A 20,765-nucleotide genomic window follows, 5' to 3' on the forward strand; every position below is an offset into this window, starting at 1 on the left:
CCATTACCTTTTGTCACCATATGATGCTCAGGGACTCCAGAGAGCCTAGTTGAGAAAGAGAGGCAGCTCATGGGCATGATCAATCAGCTGACCAGTTTGCGGGAGCAGCTGTTGGCGGCTCACGATGAGCAGAAGAAGCTGGCGGCCTCACAAATTGAGAAGCAGCGCCAGCAAATGGAGCTGGCCAAGCAGCAACAGGAACAGGTGAGTGATTATTATTAAAAGGGACTTTTAATCTAGTCCCCCTCTTTAGTGTGTGTGTGGGGGGGGAGAATAGTAACACTCCATTAACATATCCTTATTTTAAGGAGGTGTGAAATATTGCAGGATCCGAGCCCAGGAATTAGTTCAGTTATTTATTGGGAGGATGGGGGGCAGGGAATGAATGAAAAGTTGGCTAAAATGCATGAAAAAGTATCCGTTAACTTAGAGTGTGTGTGTGTGTGCAAATTAGCAAATTTAAGCATTTAACTTTATGGAATTGTTATGTACTGAGTTGAATAGGATCCAAAAGGCAGCAGTCTGATTGGTCCTAGAAAAATAGGATCCAGAAGGCAGCAGTCTGATTGGTCCTAGAACAATAGGATCCAGAATGCAGCAGTCTGATTGGTCCTAGAACAATAGGATTCAGAATGCAGCAGTCTGATTGGTCCTAGAACAATAGGATTCAGAATGTAGCAGTCTGATTGGTCCTAGGACAATGGGACCCAGAATGCAGCAGTCTGATTGGTCCGCAAGAGCCACCCAATCCAACTCCTGGTGGAAGTTAATCCGCAACCTGATTGGCCTACAGGAGAATCCCAGAATTAGCCAATCACGTGCGGCCCATTGTGTAAATAATGTATATAAAGCAGACATTTGGGGGAAACTTGCATTCCTCACTACTATGAGCTGAATAAAGAGCATGAAATCCACACTCGGCTCCGAGTATATTTCAGGAATGCTGGTCACAGCTGTCAACCCAGAAGCCAATGGGGAGTGCGCAAGTAAGATCTGACTGCAAGAGCCTTATCTCCTCCTGTAGTTTCCAGCTACTGGTATTCAGAAGCATAGCACTTCTGGCAGGGGAAATGAAGGACAGCCATCAGGATTAGTAGCCTTTATGGACACAGTATAAATGACAGAGGTGCCAACTTGAAAAAAATATTGGGACGGGGCAGGTAAACCCAACCCTGTATAATTGATCATGTGACGTGGCACACCCACCCACACCATTTGAATGGCAATGCCCATCAACTTAGGGGGATGCCCCCTCAAATTCTTTATTTATTTATTTTAATTAATTTAATTTATTTATTTTAATTAATTTATTTTATTTTTATTAATTTAAAATAAATGCATTTATGAGAAAACATACATACATACAAGTAAACAAACATACAATCAAACAAACAAGTAACAGAAAAATCCAACAAACCACCACACTGTAAGATACAAGAAGATTAATATAATCACCATAATACATACTCCTGATACTGAACACAATTATAAAACTTATAGAGAAGAAATTTAAAACTGACTTCCAATTAATCTCACTGTACTTTATCTATCCATTACTTTATACCGCACAGTTACATATTTCTTATATAATTTCTTTTTGCCTCCCTACGAACTTATATTTATGCAATACAGGGATCAGTCTAATTCTGCCAAGATGTTTCCTTTTATTCCATCTTCCTTTTATTCCATTATTTCCCCTCAAATATTTTATTGGGGGGGGCGAAGCAACCTCAGCTCCTAGGAGTTGGCACCTGTGATTTGTTAGAAATAAGCACACTGGAGAAGGGATGTAGGAGAAGTTCATTCAGTTCGTATTTTACTGCAGACATGCCTAATGAAGGTGAGAACAAAAATCCAGCTACCTTAAAAAACAACAACCCCCAAATGCATATATTAGGGGAAATGTATTAGCACATAACATAGAATTGTAGAGTTGGAAGGGATCCCAAGAGTCATTTATTCAATCTAGACCTACACAGCGTAATGTGGGAATCTCAGCTGAAGCATCCAGGACAGTCGGCCATTCAAACTCTGCTTGAAAACCTCCCAAGGAAGGAGAGTCCACAACATAAACATAAGTAGAGCTCTGCTGGATCAGGCCACTAGACCCACCTAGTCCAGTGTCCTGTTCTCACAGCGGCCAACCAGATGCCTGTGGTAATTTGGCACGCAGGACCCAAGCACAAGGCACACCTCTCACACTGTGAATCCCAACAATTGGTCTTCAGATGCACACTGTCTCTGACAGCAGAGTCGGAATCCACAAAGCTCACTCCATGACTCTGCCCTCCTGTCTTTGTCGGATTTGTGATTTATGATTATTACACGTTACTCGCTCGTTACACAAAAAGAGCTCCAAGTGACTTACGATATGTTTAGGAGCATGAGCCTAAATAATATAATAATAATAATTTATTATTTATACCCCGCCCATCTGGCTGAGTTTCCCCAGCCACTCTGGACGGCTTCCAATCAAGTGTTAAAAACAATACAGCATTAAATATTAAAAAACTTCCCTAAACAGGGCTGCCTTCAGATGTCTTTTTAAAAAAGATAGCTGCTTATCTCCTTCACATCTGAAGGGAGGGCGTTCCACAGGGCGGGCGCCACTACCGAGAAGGCCCTCTGTCTGGTTCCATGTAACCTCACTTCTTGCAATGAGGGAACCACCAGAAGGCCCTCGGTGTTAGATCTCAGTGTCCGGGCTGAATGATGGGGGTGGAGACGCTCCTTCAGGTACACAGGACCGAGGCCGTTTAGGACCGAGGCCATGTGTTTAAATGAAAACACATGATAATCAAACACATTCACACAAAGAATACTTGCAAATACACAAAGCCAACCCTCTGCCCACTATGAGACCTTCAGGTATAAATTGAATAAATAAATAAAATAAAATAAAAATGAGCACCACCTTAAAGGGACAGGTAGCATTTAGGTACAATGTATTTTTGCTTCTGTTTTGAAGTATTCACTATTATTGAGTGCAAAAGAACCACATTTCTACTCTAACTGTTATGCATAGGAGACAGTGCCATTAAACATGGGGTTTTTTTAATACATTTGGTGACAGAGTGGAAGTGTTCATTGTCTTTATTTGGATAGGACCAGCTGTGGGCAAAGGTCTAAATGGAGGAGGGCAAATGTGCCTTTTTCAGACTGTAATTAGACTCCTGTTAAGTACTGTTGTGTGTTGACCCTACAGATTGCAAGGCAACAACAGCAGCTCCTGCAGCAGCAACACAAAATCAACCTTCTCCAGCAACAGATCCAGGTCAGAGATTCTGAGTCTACCCATTCTTTTTATTCTCTCTGTCTCTCTTTGTGCCTTTTTCTACTACCCCCAATTCAATAATTTATTGCCATCAATAAATAGGCAACCATATCTGAGTTTAAGTAGATTGATGCTGGTTCCAAATCTATGGATGTTGCTGTGTGTATATTGATATGCCTGCCATGATACTCCATAATGCGAGTCTGAACTGATTGCAAGTGTCTGTGCAGAAATGGCACCCTGAGAACCATAGCTTGCTGTCCTAAAATGTGTTCCTAGCCCTCATGAAACCAGCTGGGGTGAGCTGCAAGCCCGTCTTTCTGTGCTTTCCAGATGATGGACATGAAACCACCCCAACCTTTTTCTGTTACAAAAGTCCTGTTGTTATCTTGCTGTGTGTGTGTGTGTGTATGTGTGTGTGTGTGTGTGTGTGTGTGTGTGTGTGTGTGTGTGTTAGTACAAAGAAAGCATGAAAAATGGGCTTGGAGAGTTAGCCGTTTATAAAAGCATGGTGGCTTTCTTATTACTATTATTTAAAGGAGCTGCAAGGCTTCTTACAGATGTAACTAGAAAATGGCTATTTGCAGTGCCAGTCCTCCCATTAGGCGCAATGAGACAACTGCTTCAGGCCGCAGATGCTGGGGAGTGGTGGAGGTGGCGGCGAGGTGTTAAGAGTTCAGAGCTCTGTTGCATGCTGCCGCGGTTCGAATGTTGAAGTAAGGGTCAACAGCAGTCCAGTCGGGAGGTGGGGAGTGCAATTTTATCCATCATCTCAAACAGCAAAACATCTTGGGCTGGGGCTGTGTCTCTGTAAACAAGTTCATTGCTTTTAAGCACCTAATTTCACACAGGAGTGGAAGTTGGTTTGTTCATGTGGAGATTCATATGCTAGAATGTAGTATGCTTCAGGAAAGGTGTGAGATGACATTGATGGATGATTACTAGATATAAAGACGGTGTGATCTAACAACATGTGCAGGCTCCAGCGGACTCGACGCGCATAGTCCCAGCCATGCCATAAGCAATAACCCTCTTCACTGAGAACTGGAGAGCAGTGGGGATTAAAACCAGCTCCCAGCTTTCCTTTTCTAACAGCAGCAGTTCAGTCTTGTTTGCACAATTCCTCTTCCAGTTATCACATGCTCCTAACTGGATTGGACTGAAGGCTCTGAGATCTGATTTAGATTTGGGCTGAATCTGTAATAGATGTTATCAAGGTTGTTTTCATCTTAATCTTTTTGATCGTGTTCTGTAAAAGTGGAACTTTTCTTTCTAAAAAAAAATCTAGTTATTTTTAAAGTAAGAGATTGGTATGTTCATTAATTGTTACAAATGCTTCTGTGACCATAATCAGTCCATAATGTATCATCTGTGGCCAAAGCTGGCATTGTATTTCAGAACAGAACAGGGTTCAAACAGAACTTAGAGAAGTAGCACTTCCCTTTAACTGTATCTTCCATTAACCTATCAACTTCCCAACCTACCTTAAACTTTATTTCACCCTATCAGTGAGTATTTTGCATATTTCTGGTTATGAGTTTATTGATAAATATGTTCCACACTGGGACGCGGGTTGCGCTATGGGTTAAACCACAGAGCCTAGGACTTGCCGATCAGAAGGTCGGCGGTTCGAATCCCTGCGACGGGGTGAGCTCCCGTTGCTCGGTCCCAGCTCCTGCCACCCTAGCAGTTCGAAAGCACATCAAAGTGCGAGTAGATAAATAGGTACTGCTCCGGCGGGAAGGTAAACGGCGTTTCCGTGAGCTGCTCTGGTTTGCCAGAAGCTGCTTAGTCATGCTGGCCACAGGACCCGGAAGCTGTACGCCGGCTCCCTCGGCCAATAAAGCGAGATGAGTGCCACAACCCCAGAGTCGGCCACGACTGGACCTAATGGTCAGGGGTCCCTTTACCTTTACCTTATGTTCCACACTAATGTCCATTTTTGTGTTTCTGAAATAAAACCATTCCTGACCATATATATATATATATATAGAGAGAGAGAGAGAGAGAGAGAGAGAGAGTTTACATCATCTTGTTTATTGGTTTAACTAGGCATAGGCAAATCTATCTGATTCTGGTTCATGTCAACTTCACCTATTTTTACTTTTCAAATTTCCATTACATTTCCACATTAATCTGCAGTTGATTAAAAAAAAATCCTCTCCAAATAATGTATTTGAATACACGTGTGTGTGTAGTTTCTCTTAAAAGGTTTGTTTTCTCTGAATACATATTTAAATCCATACTTGGATACATTTCAACTGTTGGGAATCAGGTTTCAGAGAAGTGTGAAATCTGTTGACCTGTTAAATTCCAGAACCACACATTAGTCTGAAAGGCATGGATCAGGCTATTTCCCATAGAAATGTGCAGAGTCCAGACCCCTTGGGCATTTCCAGTGTCAGCTTTCCTGCTTGAACTGGTGAAGCTGGAGCCTGATGCTCTGGCTCACTAGCAGGGCAGAACCACCCACACAAACTCTTGCTTTCTAGGAAATCTAGAATCAGAGGGGCTGATTCCTAGCAGCCTCAGTGTTCTCTGATGGATTGAAAGGACTTGTAGCTTTCTGCACTGGGATGCCTGTCCACAGATACTGTAATTCAAGTCTGAGTTCACTGCAAGTATCTATGCCGGAAATGGCATCCTGAGAATGGTAGCTTGCTTTCATAAAATGTGCAAGAAGCCAGAGATGGTGAAAAGCCTTTAAGATGTAACCCCACACATGTTGTCAAAGACCCACACAACTACCCAGCCAAGACCGGGCTCAGGGTGGCTAACATCAAATGTCAAATACATTAAAATACAATCAAACAATTGATTAAAATACAGCTTAAAAATTAGAATCAGGATAAAATTAAATGACTGCCCACGAAATTACAACCATAGGGGTCGGGAACCTCAAGTATTCATCAGGGCCAGCTATCCATGTTGGTCCCACATGAGCCGATAGAAGGGCCAAAGAGGTAATTTACAGGGTCCCATAGAGGGGAGTCCATTTCTTGTCCATTACTTCTGCTTCCAAGCCCAGAAAGTTGACCAGAAGTGAGGAAACAACTCTGTAAGATTAGGCTTGCTGCTTAATTATCATGCATTTGAATGATTAAGATGCTGGAACAAATCTGTCTTATTTTTCCAGTGAAAAAAAGGAATTCCATTTACCTGAGCCAATTTTCTGTAAGGTCTGTTAAAGTCGTAGCAATTTTGGATAAATTATTCTGCAAGGAGAGGAAATTTCCTTTGATAATATTTTACTAGAAATACCATTTTTTAAATAATCTAGTATGGACTGATGAGGATTTATACTTGAAAAAAAGCCACCCTGTTATCTTAGGCTTTCTAAACAATATGCCAAAACACACAACACGTTTGTTCCCCAAAATCCACCGTTCCCAATGAAGGCTGTATTTTCACCATGGATTTAAAATACATGGCTTTCCCCAAAGGATCCTGGGAATTGTAGTTTACCCCCACAGAGCTACATTTCCCAGCACCCCTGGCTAACTCTAGTTCCCAGGATTCTTTAGAGAAAGCCATACACCTCAAATACGATTTCGGTATATGGTGGGTATGCAGTCACTGTTACTTGTTCGGCTCTTAGACTTCATCTTCAAGTTCAGGCATTTTCCTGTGAAACGGTAAACTGGCTGGGATCTGTTTTCTGGGGAAAGGTGGGCTACAAATAGAGAACGTTAAAAACGAACGAGTTAGGTGGCAAGTAACCCCATAAAAGATTGGGTTAAAAGTGACACATAAACTACGTGAGAAGGACAATCGTGACTTCAAGGAAGATTGGGAACTTTTTACAAATTACTTTAAAAAAAACCAAAATGACTTGGACTCCCTGGCAGGTTTTGAATAAACATCCACAAATTTATTAATAGAATACATGACAGATAAGGTAATGATATGTACAATTTTGAACATGCAGAGAATATGCGCAAATAAATCAGAGAGGGGTGCTTAAGGAAGTCTTTGGGGGGGAGAGGGAGGGATGGGGGGAATAAAAAGAGGGGAAATAATGTAATTGATTGTTTGGATTGATAATTTGTTCTGTTGAAATTGTTTAATAAAAATATATTTTAATAATAATAATAATAATGTTTCTTGTGGGAGTGACTGTGCCCCACCTCAAAGCACAGGAAACCCCAAGCACAGGAGGTGAAATACTGACTATTTTAGGGTGCAAAGGTGAATTTCTCAGATGATGGCGCAAATCTCACCTGTGCCAGCAACCCATGTATTTAATTCTTCAGAACGCCTGGAATGACGCTATTCTGGAAGATAGCAGTGGTGACAGCGACTGCCAGAGGGGTGACACTATTCTCTCCCCAAAAAAACTATGTAACGATGTGGTATCGTTAAATGTAGCAGCTGGGGAAATAAATGTGGCCCTCAGCTCAGGGAGAGTGAGGAAGAATATCAGTAAGCTTTGCTCCCTGTCCTCAAAATGCGCAAGAGAGACTTCTGACATGGCTCAGTTGGCAGAGCATGAGACTCTTAATCTCAGAGTCATGGGTTCAAGGGCCCATGTTGGGCCCAAAGAATCCTACATTGCAGGGGGGGCTGGACTAGATGACCCTCGTGGTCCCTTCCAACTCTACAGTTCTACGGCAGCTTCTAAGGTACCAGTTTCACCCCTTGTTTTTCATGACACACACAATCAGTTCAGGCTGAAAGTTCCCAGCTGAGAAATTTTGTTCCTGAACTAGTAAAAATGCAAGTGGATTATTTATTTAACTTGCGTACTGCTTCATATTTCAACAGAAATCACTTAAGTGGCTGGCATATGTGAACCACAAAAAAAAATCAATGTCTTTTCTCCCCCCACCCCTCCACAAAGAAATACAATACAAATTTCACATTCTGCTGAAATAAGCAAACCCCTCTACACTTTTATACATGCAGCAGATCACTGCAGCCTGTGGGAGAGTTTCTCCTGAAAGTTCAAAAAATCTCAGAAGCTCTCTCCACAGTAGTTCAGAAAAGGCCTTTTAGTGTCGCTGCCACTGTTCTGTGGAATAGCGTTCCTGCTGAGATATGACAGGTGTTCTTTAGCTGCACTTTCCAGAAGCAGTTGAAGACATCTTTGTACCCGCAGGCTTTCTGAGTTGGATAAATGGGTCTTTACCAGGAGTATCTACCTTTTATAGGTTTAGCTTTCTTAAAAAAATAAGGTGCAATTTTGTGTTTTTAACCATTTTTCATTGTCTTTAGCATTCTATGGAAGGTGCTAAACAAATCAACAACAAGATTTCTACTGCGTCTACTACTAACACTACTACTAATCACAATTCCACCTTTCAAGTAAAATAATCATACAGCAATAAATATCTCGAAACTTCTCTCTAAATAGCTCTCCTTCGCTGCTGGAGGTTTTTAAACAGAGGTTGGGCGGCCATCTGTCAGGGATTCTTTAGCTGTGATTCCCGCTTTGCGGGGGGTTTGGGGTCCCTTCCAATTCTACCATCCTCTGGTTCTATGAAAACAGTGTATGTAAGCAAAATAAATGCGCTCAAGTAAAATGTATAAAAGCTGCAAAAGCAGATCATAAACAAAGCTTCAAAATATATCAAGATACAGTAACAAAAGGCAACATAATTAACTGAATTTATGCAGCAGTTCTTAATCTGGCATTGCCCTTCTCAGGAGTGGCACTAGCTGAGAATTCATTTAATTCTCTCACGTGGCATGTGATTCCATAGGAAATTGCCTTCCACTGAGACAGACTCAATGGTCATAGAATCATAGAGTTGGAATCTCTGAGGATCATGTAGTCCAACCCCCTGAACATGCAACCGTCCCATATGGGAATCGAACCTGCAACCATCTAGTTCAGTACTGTCTATGTTGACTAGCTATGGCTCTCTAAGCTTCCAAGGCAGGGTATATTCCTAGTCCTACCAGGAGTTCCTGGGTACTGAACCTGGGTACTTGCGCATGCAAACCACTGAGCCACAGTTGCTGGAAAGCCACAAGCTATACACTGCAGTGGAGCCCTTGCTGCTTCATCAGCAAAAACTGCCCTTAGCTGGGCCACTCACCTGCTGCAAATCTCATGGATTTGTCAGAGGTGATGTCCACCATTCCAGGGTTTTGATATACTCAGGATAGTTTCCTGCCCTGTGTCAGGAGCAGCTGCCTGTTTCCACGTGACTTGGAATCGGCAGCATACCAGATGCACTCAGAAAGGCCCCAAAAGGAGCTGCATCAAATGCTTTTCCCACGACTTTGCAACCTTTTTTTCTTTTGCAAACAACAGGGAGGGACTGCCGTCTAAAAACAAAACCTCTAAATAATTGTCTCTCTCCCCTTCCCCAAAAGGACTCAATAGTTCATTTCCTCTCTGTTAGTGGCAGAGGACTCTATTATTAGTTCAAAACTGGACCAAACTTTAAAAGTTTTCAAAAATTCTTCCTGATTTTTATCGTGATCCTTTCTTTTGCATTTTAGGGGATAGTGAGTGTCAGGGTGGAGATTGGTTGCAAAACTCACTCAGACACCACTTAGAATTTTAGTTTTCTCAGGGTTGAGATGAAATGGGTTTGGCCCTGAGAATTGTCCAGCAAGGAGTCTGTTGGGAACCACATGTCAGCTGCTCTGAATATTGTGCATCCAATAAACAGGTGTGACACCCAAAGAGATGACTATGCTTCAGGAATCTATCCTTACCATCATCTGTTGTTCCACTGGTTCTGAATGCTGTCTGCTCTTCACAGTCCCCTCCTAGCAAGCGAGGGGCAAGTGGCAGGCTTGGTTGTCAAGCATGTTAGAAGAAGAGAGGCAGGGCCTGCCCTGCCATTAGGCAAGCTGAGGCAACAACATCAGGCAGCAGTTGCTCCTCTTGAACTCTTCAGCCATTCCTGGGCCAGCTGATCTGGCCAGCTGGCTAAAGGTCTGGTGGAGAATTCTGTCTCGCCATCAGTACTGAAATAAGATTCAACTGTCAATCCAATTGGATTCTGCATGTGAAATCTGGTGGCTCCCTTGAGTGGTGAGTTGCCCAACCTGAGACAGGGTAGAAGACTTGTATCTAACAAAGGTGGCCTGTTAGCACAAGTATTTCTGCCTGCGCAGCAGGACTTCTTCTCTCCATGCATGTTTGCACAGTGCACCCCCCACCCACCCCAAAATTATTCTGGGCTTTTCCCCAACCCTCCAGATGTGCAGAGAGAGGAGGAGGAGAGGAAGTCCATCTTGGCATACCAAAGTCCTTGCACTAACAGGACAACTTTGTTGGATATAACTCTGTATCCAACTTACTAGAAAGACATGGCCCAAGACTGGTTCTCTGAGGCCACCTAATTCCCTACAGTTTTGCCTTCCAACAAGGAACCCTGGTGGTGCAGGGGGGAGTAAACTGATGTCTCAACTTAGTTTGTCCTCTCTGTGGTCTGCCACCACTACAATCAACTACCACCAGTTCATTCTGTAAGTTGCTCATGGGCTTCTCTATTCTCCTTTTACAGGGAGGGCATATCCTTTTTTGGTCACAGTTCCAACGAATTTTGTTGTGTTTGCCAGCATTGTTGTTCCAAAAAAGACTCTCCCGCATTTTTTCCCTCTCTGCATTAATTAACAAGAAAGGAAATTGCATTTAAAAATTATTAAAGGAGAGATAAATTCTCACTGAGAGCCAGTGTGGTGTAGTGGTTAAGAGCAGTGGACTCATAATCTGGTGAACCGGGTTCGCTTCCCCGCTCCTCCACATGCAGCTGCTGGGTGACCTGGGCTAGTCACACTTCTCTGAAGTCTCTCAGCCCCACTCACCTCACAGAGTGTTTGTTGTGGGGGAGGAAGGGAAAGGAGAATGTTAGCTGCTTTGAGACTCCTTAGGGTAGTGATAAAGCGGGATATCAAATCCAAACTCTTCTTCTTCATGGGTGGGGATGCAGGTGTCATGTTGCGCGTGCCTTCATTCTGAAGCAGACAGTGAGCCTTTGTGAGTGTACTTTTCATTCTGTAAATGGTTTGACCAATAGTCTGTACTCTGTAGCCTCCATGGGTGCCCAGGCTTCAATGAAAGCTCAGGGGAGGTGACTCCTCCCATGGGGCGTTTTCAGATCAGGAAGTGCAAGCAGCCAGGGAGGCTGAAGGAATGTTTACTGGCAAGACACAGAGCACCATCGTGCAAAGATAAGGTAAGCTCAGAACTCCATACCCATAGAAATTCTAATGAAATGCCATGAGAACAAGGCAGGGAAATGGGAGCCCTTTTCACAGGGGAAGACAGCTTTCAAGAAATTTCAGGACAAGTTCCAGCACATCACTCTTTGTATGTGTGCATAGGGTGATGGTGGGGTTCTCCCTTTGGGGCACAAGGGTTAAACCAGATGGCCCTTGAATTCCAGCTCTGTAATATCATGGAAGTGTGTTGTTTACATTTGCACCCTCTCCTTTATTTTGCAATAAGGTGATGGGCTGCAGATTAGCAAGAGGAGACGTCTCTTATTTTTCTATTCCAGCGAGTGAGTGAGTGTTTGTGAAAGAGGGGGGCTGGGGTATTTGTGTGGTTTTGTTTTTTTAAGAATCCCTTTTATTATTTCTTGCCATTGTGTGCCTGCACATATGGAAAGGCGCAGCGCGAAGCCACGGGTGCCAACGGGCGAAAGAAAAGCATCCTTGTCCATTGAGCTGACCTACTAAGGGGAACATTAGTTCGCCATATGATCAGCGTCTCATCCATGTGGAGAGAGTGGAGTCATGAGCCCTTTTGTTCGGAAGCCAAAAAAGGCAGCTTCTGCTGAGGGGAGGTAAAAAAAAAGGAGAAGAAGAAAGGGAGGAAAAAAAGAGATGATTCAGGCAAGATAACAATAAATTTTTTTACTGCTGGCTGGTGGAGGTGTTTAGGATGTGTTTTCTTTATATCTCCGTCCGCCCCTAATTGACGATGCTTTAAAATTGAATGACTAGCAGTCAAAACGTGTTTGCTTCAAGCTGAGAAGAAAAATGCCGGTGTCTCTGCTTCGGAACTGATTGCGCTTTGTACACAACTGACAGCCGCAGTCACTTTGAGTGACTGATAAGTGGGGAGCTTTGCCACTTATCAAGGAATGCGCGCCGAAAAAGAAAAGGACTCTGAGCCATTCAGATGCGTTGGCATGCTCAAAATAACATCTCACATCAGTCAGGCTCGCAAGGCACCAGGAGACGTTTCAAAATAAACTTTGTATCCATCTATCTCGCTATCTGGAGGCAAAGATTCAATTTAACAGACAAATCGCCGCGCAACATTGCAGTGTTTTCCCGGAAAGGAGAACATCATTATAACGGTCATGGGTTTATGCACGATTTACTGGGGTTTCGATAGCATTTGTGGGTCTTTGTCAGGGCAACCCACCCCCGCCCCCATTCATCACTCTAGATCAGGGGTGGCGAACCTGTGGCCCTCCAAATGTTGCTGGACTACAATTCCCATCATGCCTGAACATTGGGCCATGCTGGTTGGGGCTGATGGGAACTGGAGTCCAACAATAACCGCTGGAGGGCCACAGGTTTCCCCAACCTTGCTTTCAATAAATGAATGTTATTGTTATTGCCACACACTTCCACCAAATTACTCAGAGTGTTGTACATGTTCTCCTTTCTGTTATATCCTCACTTGAAAACCTGTGAGGTAGATGAAACCAAGACAGGCAATGGTTCAAGGTCACATTAAGCTTTTTTGGCTAAGGTGATATTTGAACCTTGGTCTTCTTGGTCTCAGTCCAACACTTTAGTCATCATCATCATCATCAATAATTTTATTATTTGTCCCCCGCCTAACGGGCTGGGTGGCTTCCAACAAAAACAAAAGCATAATAAAGCACTTCACTTCTCGCAGTGAGGGAACCACCAGTAGACCCTCAGAGGTGGACCTCAGTGTCCAGGCTGAAGAATGGAGGTGGAGATGATGCTTCAGGTACACAGGGGTGGGGAACCTGTGACCCTCCAAATTTTGCTCTCACATGTGGTCACTGAACCCTACATTGCAGCCTGGAATGGAACTACCTACTGTCTGATGTATGGAAATGGCCTCCACTGCCACAGATGTTTAGGAGTTATGGTATTTAGGACTGCACTGTTGAAATTCTGACTAACTATGATTTTTGGGTGCACGGCAGAGGTGCATCACAGGCTTGGTCCATTCCCCCCATTCCCAGTAGGGTGGAATCAGATTTTCCTTTGCATGCCATGTCTGGACTGTGCCCTAGCCATGGTGTCACCACCACACACTCCTACACATGTACACACAATGTTATGCTATGATTTTGTTTGTTTTGGGCTGCCCAAAATGAAGACCATGGCTTTTTGCTTGCTTTCTTAATAGAGTCTGTGTGAAAGTCGGTTCATGTTACAAAATATACTGCTGGTCAGCAGACTGGCATCTGGAGAATAAAATGGCCTGCAAAAGTTGAGAAGTTGCCCATCCCTCTTAAAAACAATGCTGGGTATTCTCTTGGATTCCATCTGTTGGCTTGGGCAATCTGTTTTGACATCTCACTCCAGCCTCATTGCTGACCAAATGCTAGGAGAAGTTCTCCGGAGTGATTCACTGGAAATGTATTGGTACCACCTACTGAGTCATCAGCACTGTTGACTGTACCATTGTGGGTTTCCCCTGGCGCATCACCCTTCTTGAGATGGGTTGTGCCCATTGCTACTCTTTTTATGAGACGTAATTGAATTACCAGTTGGGGAGGCACCATCCAAACAATTTGACAGGAGTGAGATTTTGTTTCGGGGGTTTTTCTGTTCGTTGTGTTGGATTTTATTTTGCAATGTGGCAGATGTATCTGGCATTCTTTAAACTTTGCAGTGATAGCAAATAAAGATTATTATTATTATTATTATTATTATTATTATTATTACTACTACTACTACTACTACTACTACTACTATTATTACTACCTGCCTTTCACCCTAAAGTCCCAGGGCAGGTTATAGCAATTAAAACACACTATTAACATTAAAATTCAATATTTGTTGTTGTTTAGTCGTTTAGTCGTTTAGTCGTGTCCAACTCTTTGTGACCCCATGGACCAGAGCACGCCAGGCACTCCTGTCTTCCACTGCCTCCCGCAGTTTGGTCAAACTCATGCTGGTAACTTCGCGAACACTGTCCAACCATCTCGTCCTCTGTCCCCTTCTCCTTGTGCCCTCCATCTTTCCCAACATCAGGGTCTTTTCCAGGGAGTCTTCTCTTCTCATGAGGTGGCCAAAGTATTGGAGCCTCAGCTTCAGGATCTGTCCTTCCAGTGAGCACTCAGGGTTGATTTCCTTAAGAATGGATAGGTTTGATCTTCCTGCAGTCCAGGGGACTCTCAAGAGTCTCCTCCAACACCGTAATTCAAAAGCATCAATTCTTCAGCGATCAGCTTTCTTTATGGTCCAGCTCTCACTTCCATACATCACTACTGGTTAACAATATTAAGCTATGGTTAAGCAATATTAAGCTATGGTTATTGCAACAAATGCAATATTAGACCACATTTAAAAACTACTTAGAACAGCTCAGTTGGTTAGAATATGGTGTTGATAATGCTGAGGTTGCAGGATCGATCCTTGTATGGGGACAGCTGCATATTCCTGCATTACAGGGGGTTGGACTAGATGATCCTCAGGATCCCTTCCAACTCCACAATTGTATGATTCTATGAACATGAAAGGGATGTGGGTGGTGCTGTGGTCTAAACCACAGAGCCTAGGACTTGCCGATCAGAAGGTCGGCGGTTCGAATACGCACAACGGGGTGAGCTTCTGTTGCTCGGTCCCTACTCCTGCCAACCTAACAGTTCAAAACCACGAAGTGCAAGTAGATAAATAGGTACCGCTCCGGTGGGAAGGTAAACGGCATTTCTGTGCGCTGCTCTGGTTCGCCAGAAGCGGCTTAGTCATGCTGGCCACATGACCCAAAAGCTGTACGCCGGCTCCTTTGGCCAGTAAAGCGAGATGATCGCCACAACCCCAGAGTCGGTCACGACTGGACCTAATGGTCAGGGGTCCCTTTACCTTTATGAACATAAAACTATAGAAATAAGGTGGTTCCAAAAATATTCATCTGTCATCAAAAGAGGTGCGTATAATGAAAGCTGTAAATCGAAGTTGCCAAATCAGTTATAATGATTTGGATCCTGCATTATCCAGGCACACAGGAGGATCATGCTTGGATCTGGAAAGGGAGAAGCGGCTTGAAATAGTGGTGATCTCATTGTTGCCTGGAAGGGATTAGCTTTCTGTCCTTTTCAAAACAACCAAGTCAACCTAAGGGGGTCAACACCTGTGGGATGGAGCAAAGCCACCAACTGGATTTTGCTGCAATCACATGGAGCCCTCCTAAGAACCAAAGTTTACATCCATGGGGCACAAATTCTAAGATTTGCACAAGCTCTGCAGGTCAGAAGAAAACTGCACACATGGCAGTGGCTGCACATACATCCTTGTGCCATAATCCCTCTAACAATGGTCTGGAGAGCCGAGCCTTTGAGCCAGAGCCCTAGATTGCAAGCCTATAGCCTAGGGGTGGCAACCTATAGCCTAGAGGTGGAAAATATTTTAAGCCCAAGGGAGGCATTCTATTCTAGGCAATCTTCCAAAGATGCCGTCTGGGCTGGGCTGTGCCAGAAGCAAAAGTGTGCAGAGTAATTGATGAAATGTTACCTTTGTACAGTAGTTCAAGGAGACCAAAGCCCCATCAGCTCAACTTGTTAGAGCTTGGTGCTGATAACGGCAAGGTCACAGGTTTGATGGGTACATATTCCTGTATTGGAGGGAATTGGACTATATGATCTATGGGGTCCCTTCCAACTCTCGTATTTTATCAAAAATACTCAGGATGAGAGGCCGGGCCAGTGGCAGATGAGGCCTGGAGAGAGGGATTATGGCCTGGGACAGTTCTGAGTCCAGATAGAGAGATTTGGAGGGCTGCAATTGGGCCTGACTTTCCCCACCAGTGCTATAGCTGAGTAGTACTTGCAGTTCTGGTTGCTTTTGGTGGCAACGGCATGCGATCCTGAGATTTTCTGCTTAAATGTGCGTTTGTTTGTTTGTTTGTTTGTCTGAAAGAAAAAATGCTTCTAATCTTTAAGACTATAACCTGCATTTTCAAAATCCCTCCAACCATATTTGAAAAATTGGCAGCAGAAACAATGTGGGTCTGACCAGAGGTGTAAGGTTGGAAGCCAATCAGGACCTGAGAAGCACATTTGGGGACCTATGAAAAACAGCAGAGAAATAGTAGAGTACTATCTGCTCTGAAGTTAGCAGTGTTGTTTGGGTGGCTCCGAGTGAAAATATTATCTGCCCTTGGATTTAAGATTCCTGGTTTCTGGAGCTTTTGCTGTTGATACTCAACACATTTACATTATTGCTAAGCTTATCTCAAATATTGGACTTCGGTGCTGAAGCCAAGAATGGTTTACTTCTAAGTAATTCTATTCAGCTCACTGGGAATACTCCAGAGTAAGCAGGCTGTGGACTGCACCTTAATAGGGAGAGAGAAAGTGGCCGCCTCAATCCCCATTGTTTGCTGCAGGTTTTTCTTCTCCGACTATTGTCTGCCTTTCCCTTTGTTGTACATAGCAGGTGTTTCTTTCACTACCCCAGAGCTGGCAACACAACGGTTTCCTTTGTGGTGGCTCCTTGGAGACTTTTGATTAAACTCTTCTTTGTGGCAACGATGCCAAATTGCACATGGAATTTGTGTGTACACAAATGCCTTCGATTTCTTCTTTCATGCTCGCTGCTTAAGTCTTTCTCGGCCTCTTGCTCTTCCCTCGATTATCCTTGTGCCTCACCCTAGCTAAATCTAAAAACAGAACAAATGGTCTGCAGACTTTATCCCGCCCACACGTCCATTCCCTCCCCCCCCCCATATCTATTATGGGGAAGGGTCCTAGCTCACTGATAGAGTACATGAATTGCATGGAGAAGGACCCAGGTTCAATCCTGAGCATCTGCAGGTAGGGCTGGGGGCCCAGTTGCTGTAGACCACTGGTCTTCAAGCTGGGTTGCAACAGGAGCATTACCACCATGAAAATATATGGTGAGAGATTAAGAAATGGGATCCCCCAATGCATGTGAAAAGTGAGTACTGGGTCTGAAAAGGTGGTAGATATTTGCTACAGACAGTACTGAGTGAGATGAGCCCAATGGTCTGACTTGGTGTGATGAAGCTTCCATTGTCCCTATCAGTGCTGTTTAAAATCTCTAAAGTCTTAAGATCCAAGATGACAACAAAACGTTACTGATTAACATAATGTTTTGGGCTAAACCAAAAGGGGAGGCATTTTTTGGGGGGGGGAACCTTATCAGCGTTTAAAGTTACCCCACTTGTGGTGTGAAGATAAGAGTGTTCACCTATTTAGGAAGCATTTCTCTGCTCTTAGCAATGTCATCAGTTCACCGTCTGATCCAGTCCAGGAAACATGGCTCTCATTTTAACTTGGCTCCATTCCCCCTTGGTGTCATTAGCATGTAGTGACACCTGCATAGCAGCATAGTGCCCGACAGAGGCGCCAACTTGCAAGGGAGATCGAAGGGGCAATGATGTGCGCATGATGTTGCCCATGCAATGGCAGGACATTAGGAGGAGCCAGTGGGAGGAGCCGAACTCAGCAGCAGCACAGCTTCAATGGCTGGTAGATCCTCCTCGCTGGCACTCAGCCTCCTTCTCCTGCTGCCATCTTTCCCTTACACTGCAAGGGTAGCCACTGACCACTAAAGCCATGCCACACTTGGCTCCACGCTTGGCCTCCTCCATCCCCTGATTTTATTTTTTATTATGGGGCAAAAAAGCTGGGCCCCTAGGAGTTGGTACCTGTGGTGCCAGATAAGTAACCATGCAATCCCTGATTAGCTGGGGTCACTGGTAAGGAGAAATGGACCCCACTAGAAAAGTGGCATTGAAACAGCAGCAGATGGGGGGGGGTCGAACAGGTTTGAGGGGGGACTTTGGCACATTTTGGGGAATTGGGAATAAATACTTCAGCATCCTGAAAATCAATGCAGGAAAATATGTTGATAGCGCTGAGGAGAGTGGAGGGGGACACACACAGAGAGAGAGACCTACATTTTATCCTCATACAAGCTGGGATGGCTTAGTATGCTACCATTAGCTTGTTTACAGGTAGTAATGGGTAAAAGCACAAGACACGCTACAAATGTTGGTGTTGAATTCAAATTGCTGTACCCCCTCTGGTTCTGAAGCATTGTTCTTCAATAGAGCTTCACCAAACCTAATATCAGGGGCGGAAATCAGGCCACAAATGCACACACATACACCTCCCAAATAAATGTTAGGCTACGTTTCCAAATAACCTGCCACCTAACTTACAGGTTTTCACAATCCGATCAAAAAAATGCAGGACATTACACAAATAAATGAAAAAACCGCTGTGGCAACCGTATTATAAGCACATGAGAATGAATAAGAGCATCACTCAGATCACTGAAGACCCTTCTGAATAATAATAATGATGATGATGATTTGACTAATCTTCTAAAAAAATCAGGATAGAGTCTACCAGAGGGAGATCTCCAGGCAGTGCCAACCCTAGGCAGATTGGGGAATCCACCTCATGCAGTAGATGCTGGAGAGGCAGGGGAAAGTTCCCCACCATTCCTCATGAGCCCCTTAAATATGCCGACCCTGCACTCCCTAAATTAGCTTGCTGTTCCCAGGTGGGGCAGAGGGTGCCACCCCATCACCAGTGTTGAAGGAAGATTGCCAACCCAGTTGGATTTCATATGCAGAATGGGAGAGCGCCATCTTGTCCTCTGCCTCAGGCAGCAAAATATACTGGTCTGGCCCCGTGATCATAGAAGTACTTACACAAAGCTCAGGGTGATTTATTCATTTATTTTTAAAAAAAATGCATACATTCTGCAAATTCAGCAAAATGTTTCAAAGCGAAAATAGAAGGTGCCTGCTGAAACTGTTGGAAGAGTCTTCTACAGGACTGGGCCGATGGCACAAAGGGGTCAGCTTCATGTCTCACCAATTCTGGGGATGACCAGTGATGTTCGCACAGATGTTCTCAGTGACGGAGCTGAGATAAAAGGGTTTGGGAACTCCCTAAAGTTCCATGGACCCAAGTTGTTCAGGGATTTGTGAATCAATATGAGGACTCACCTGGCTCGGTAGTAGGTGGGCACCTATTGCTTAACAATGGTGTAGGGTGTGAGGGCGATCTGGCTGCGACATCTGTCACCCCATTGATCGCCAGGGTTGATTCGGCTGATCTGGCTGTCTAAGCGGGTGTCCCCTTCCTCCCTCACCGCTCCATGTGCGTCCCTCCCGAAGCTGCGCACTTGGTGGAAGAGGACGACCATCCCAGATAAAAGGAGTGTACCATTCTTCAGTCAAGGGTATACGATAGCTGCGCTCCCCTGCTAGAACCTCCAGACAATGGTGTAGCCATGTAACAACTGTGTCTCATGCTGTCGGCCAATATCCAGGCTGGCTGCCACCTTCTGCACCAACCGGAGCTTCCAGACCAAGCCCATGTAGAACACATTGCAGTAATCCAGCCTTGATTACTTCAAGTGATCCCCTACAAGATGAAGGATGGATACCCAGCCTTGTACATCACCCTGTCAAGAGCGGGAGGTGTGCTCCCAAACTGGCTGAGAAGCCGGCAGATTCCACATGCTTTTGTGACTCGGACTTGCTTCCTCTCAACTTCCGTCTTGTTGCTGTGCCCCCTGCAGTCATCTTATTGGCACCTCATGTGGTGTTGGGATTAGCCTTCTCTTGGGGAGAAGGAGAAGCCGGTGTTGGTGGAGACCAAGGAACTTATCAAGACGGTGCATGGATGCGGCTAGGCAGGGGAGCTGTGTGAGTGACACCCAAATCCCACCTGCCCCCAGAATGAGCGTCAGAGCTGTGTGCCACTTTGAGGAGTTCCTTTTGCATTTGAAAGGCTGATTTCCTTCCTGTTGGGACTGTCTCTCAATGGAAATGTCAGAACCGAGGAAGGATAAAAATGCCTGGTTACAGAAAAGCGAGAAAAGAAAACGCTCTGAAATCATCTGTCAGGCTCCATGTTTTCTGAGCTGCTGCATTAGCAGGGGGACAAAGTCACGGTGTGTTGACACGTACTAATGTGCAGTGACATAATACCTGGAAAAGGGAGACAGCGAAGAGGGACAAACTTATCTGAGTTTTTCACAGGAAAAGAGGGGATTTAACTTTCCTGGTTAAAATGTGGATTTATAATATATATATATATATATATATATATATATATATATATATATATAATAATAATTATTTTTTTAAAAAAAAAAGCCAACTGCATTTACCCAAGTTTGACTGAGATAAACCTACTCAGATCTAATTCTCTCCAGTCCTTGTGAAAAGTGGACCTTAAGATCCTGAGCTTATTTGTCCAAATCCTCTTCCCCCCCCCCCCCCGGCCCCTCTGTAGAATTGCAGATTAGGGTAGGGAATTTGGTCCTTATCGCTAAGGTTCTTACAGTTTCAGAAGGCAAGTGAAACGCTTAAAGGGAGAAG

The 20,765-nt window shown here is 44.2% G+C and overlaps 1 protein-coding gene across 16 annotated transcripts in view; it reads left to right on the forward strand.

Annotated features, from left to right (window-relative positions):
* Positions 1-20,765, forward strand: part of SOX5 (SRY-box transcription factor 5) — a 770,837-nt gene that overhangs the window by 571,698 nt on the left and 178,374 nt on the right. For all 16 annotated transcript variants that reach the window (XM_083572723.1, XM_083572728.1, XM_083572719.1 and 13 more), the window contains 2 exons: positions 32-204; positions 3,206-3,274. In XM_083572723.1, the coding sequence (XP_083428849.1) occupies positions 32-204; positions 3,206-3,274 (242 nt within the window). The remainder of the gene's footprint in view (positions 1-31; positions 205-3,205; positions 3,275-20,765) is intronic.

The sequence above is a fragment of the Podarcis filfolensis genome (assembly GCF_964270895.1).
Source record: "Podarcis filfolensis genome assembly, chromosome: 10".
Classification (NCBI taxonomy): domain Eukaryota; kingdom Metazoa; phylum Chordata; class Lepidosauria; order Squamata; family Lacertidae; genus Podarcis; species Podarcis filfolensis.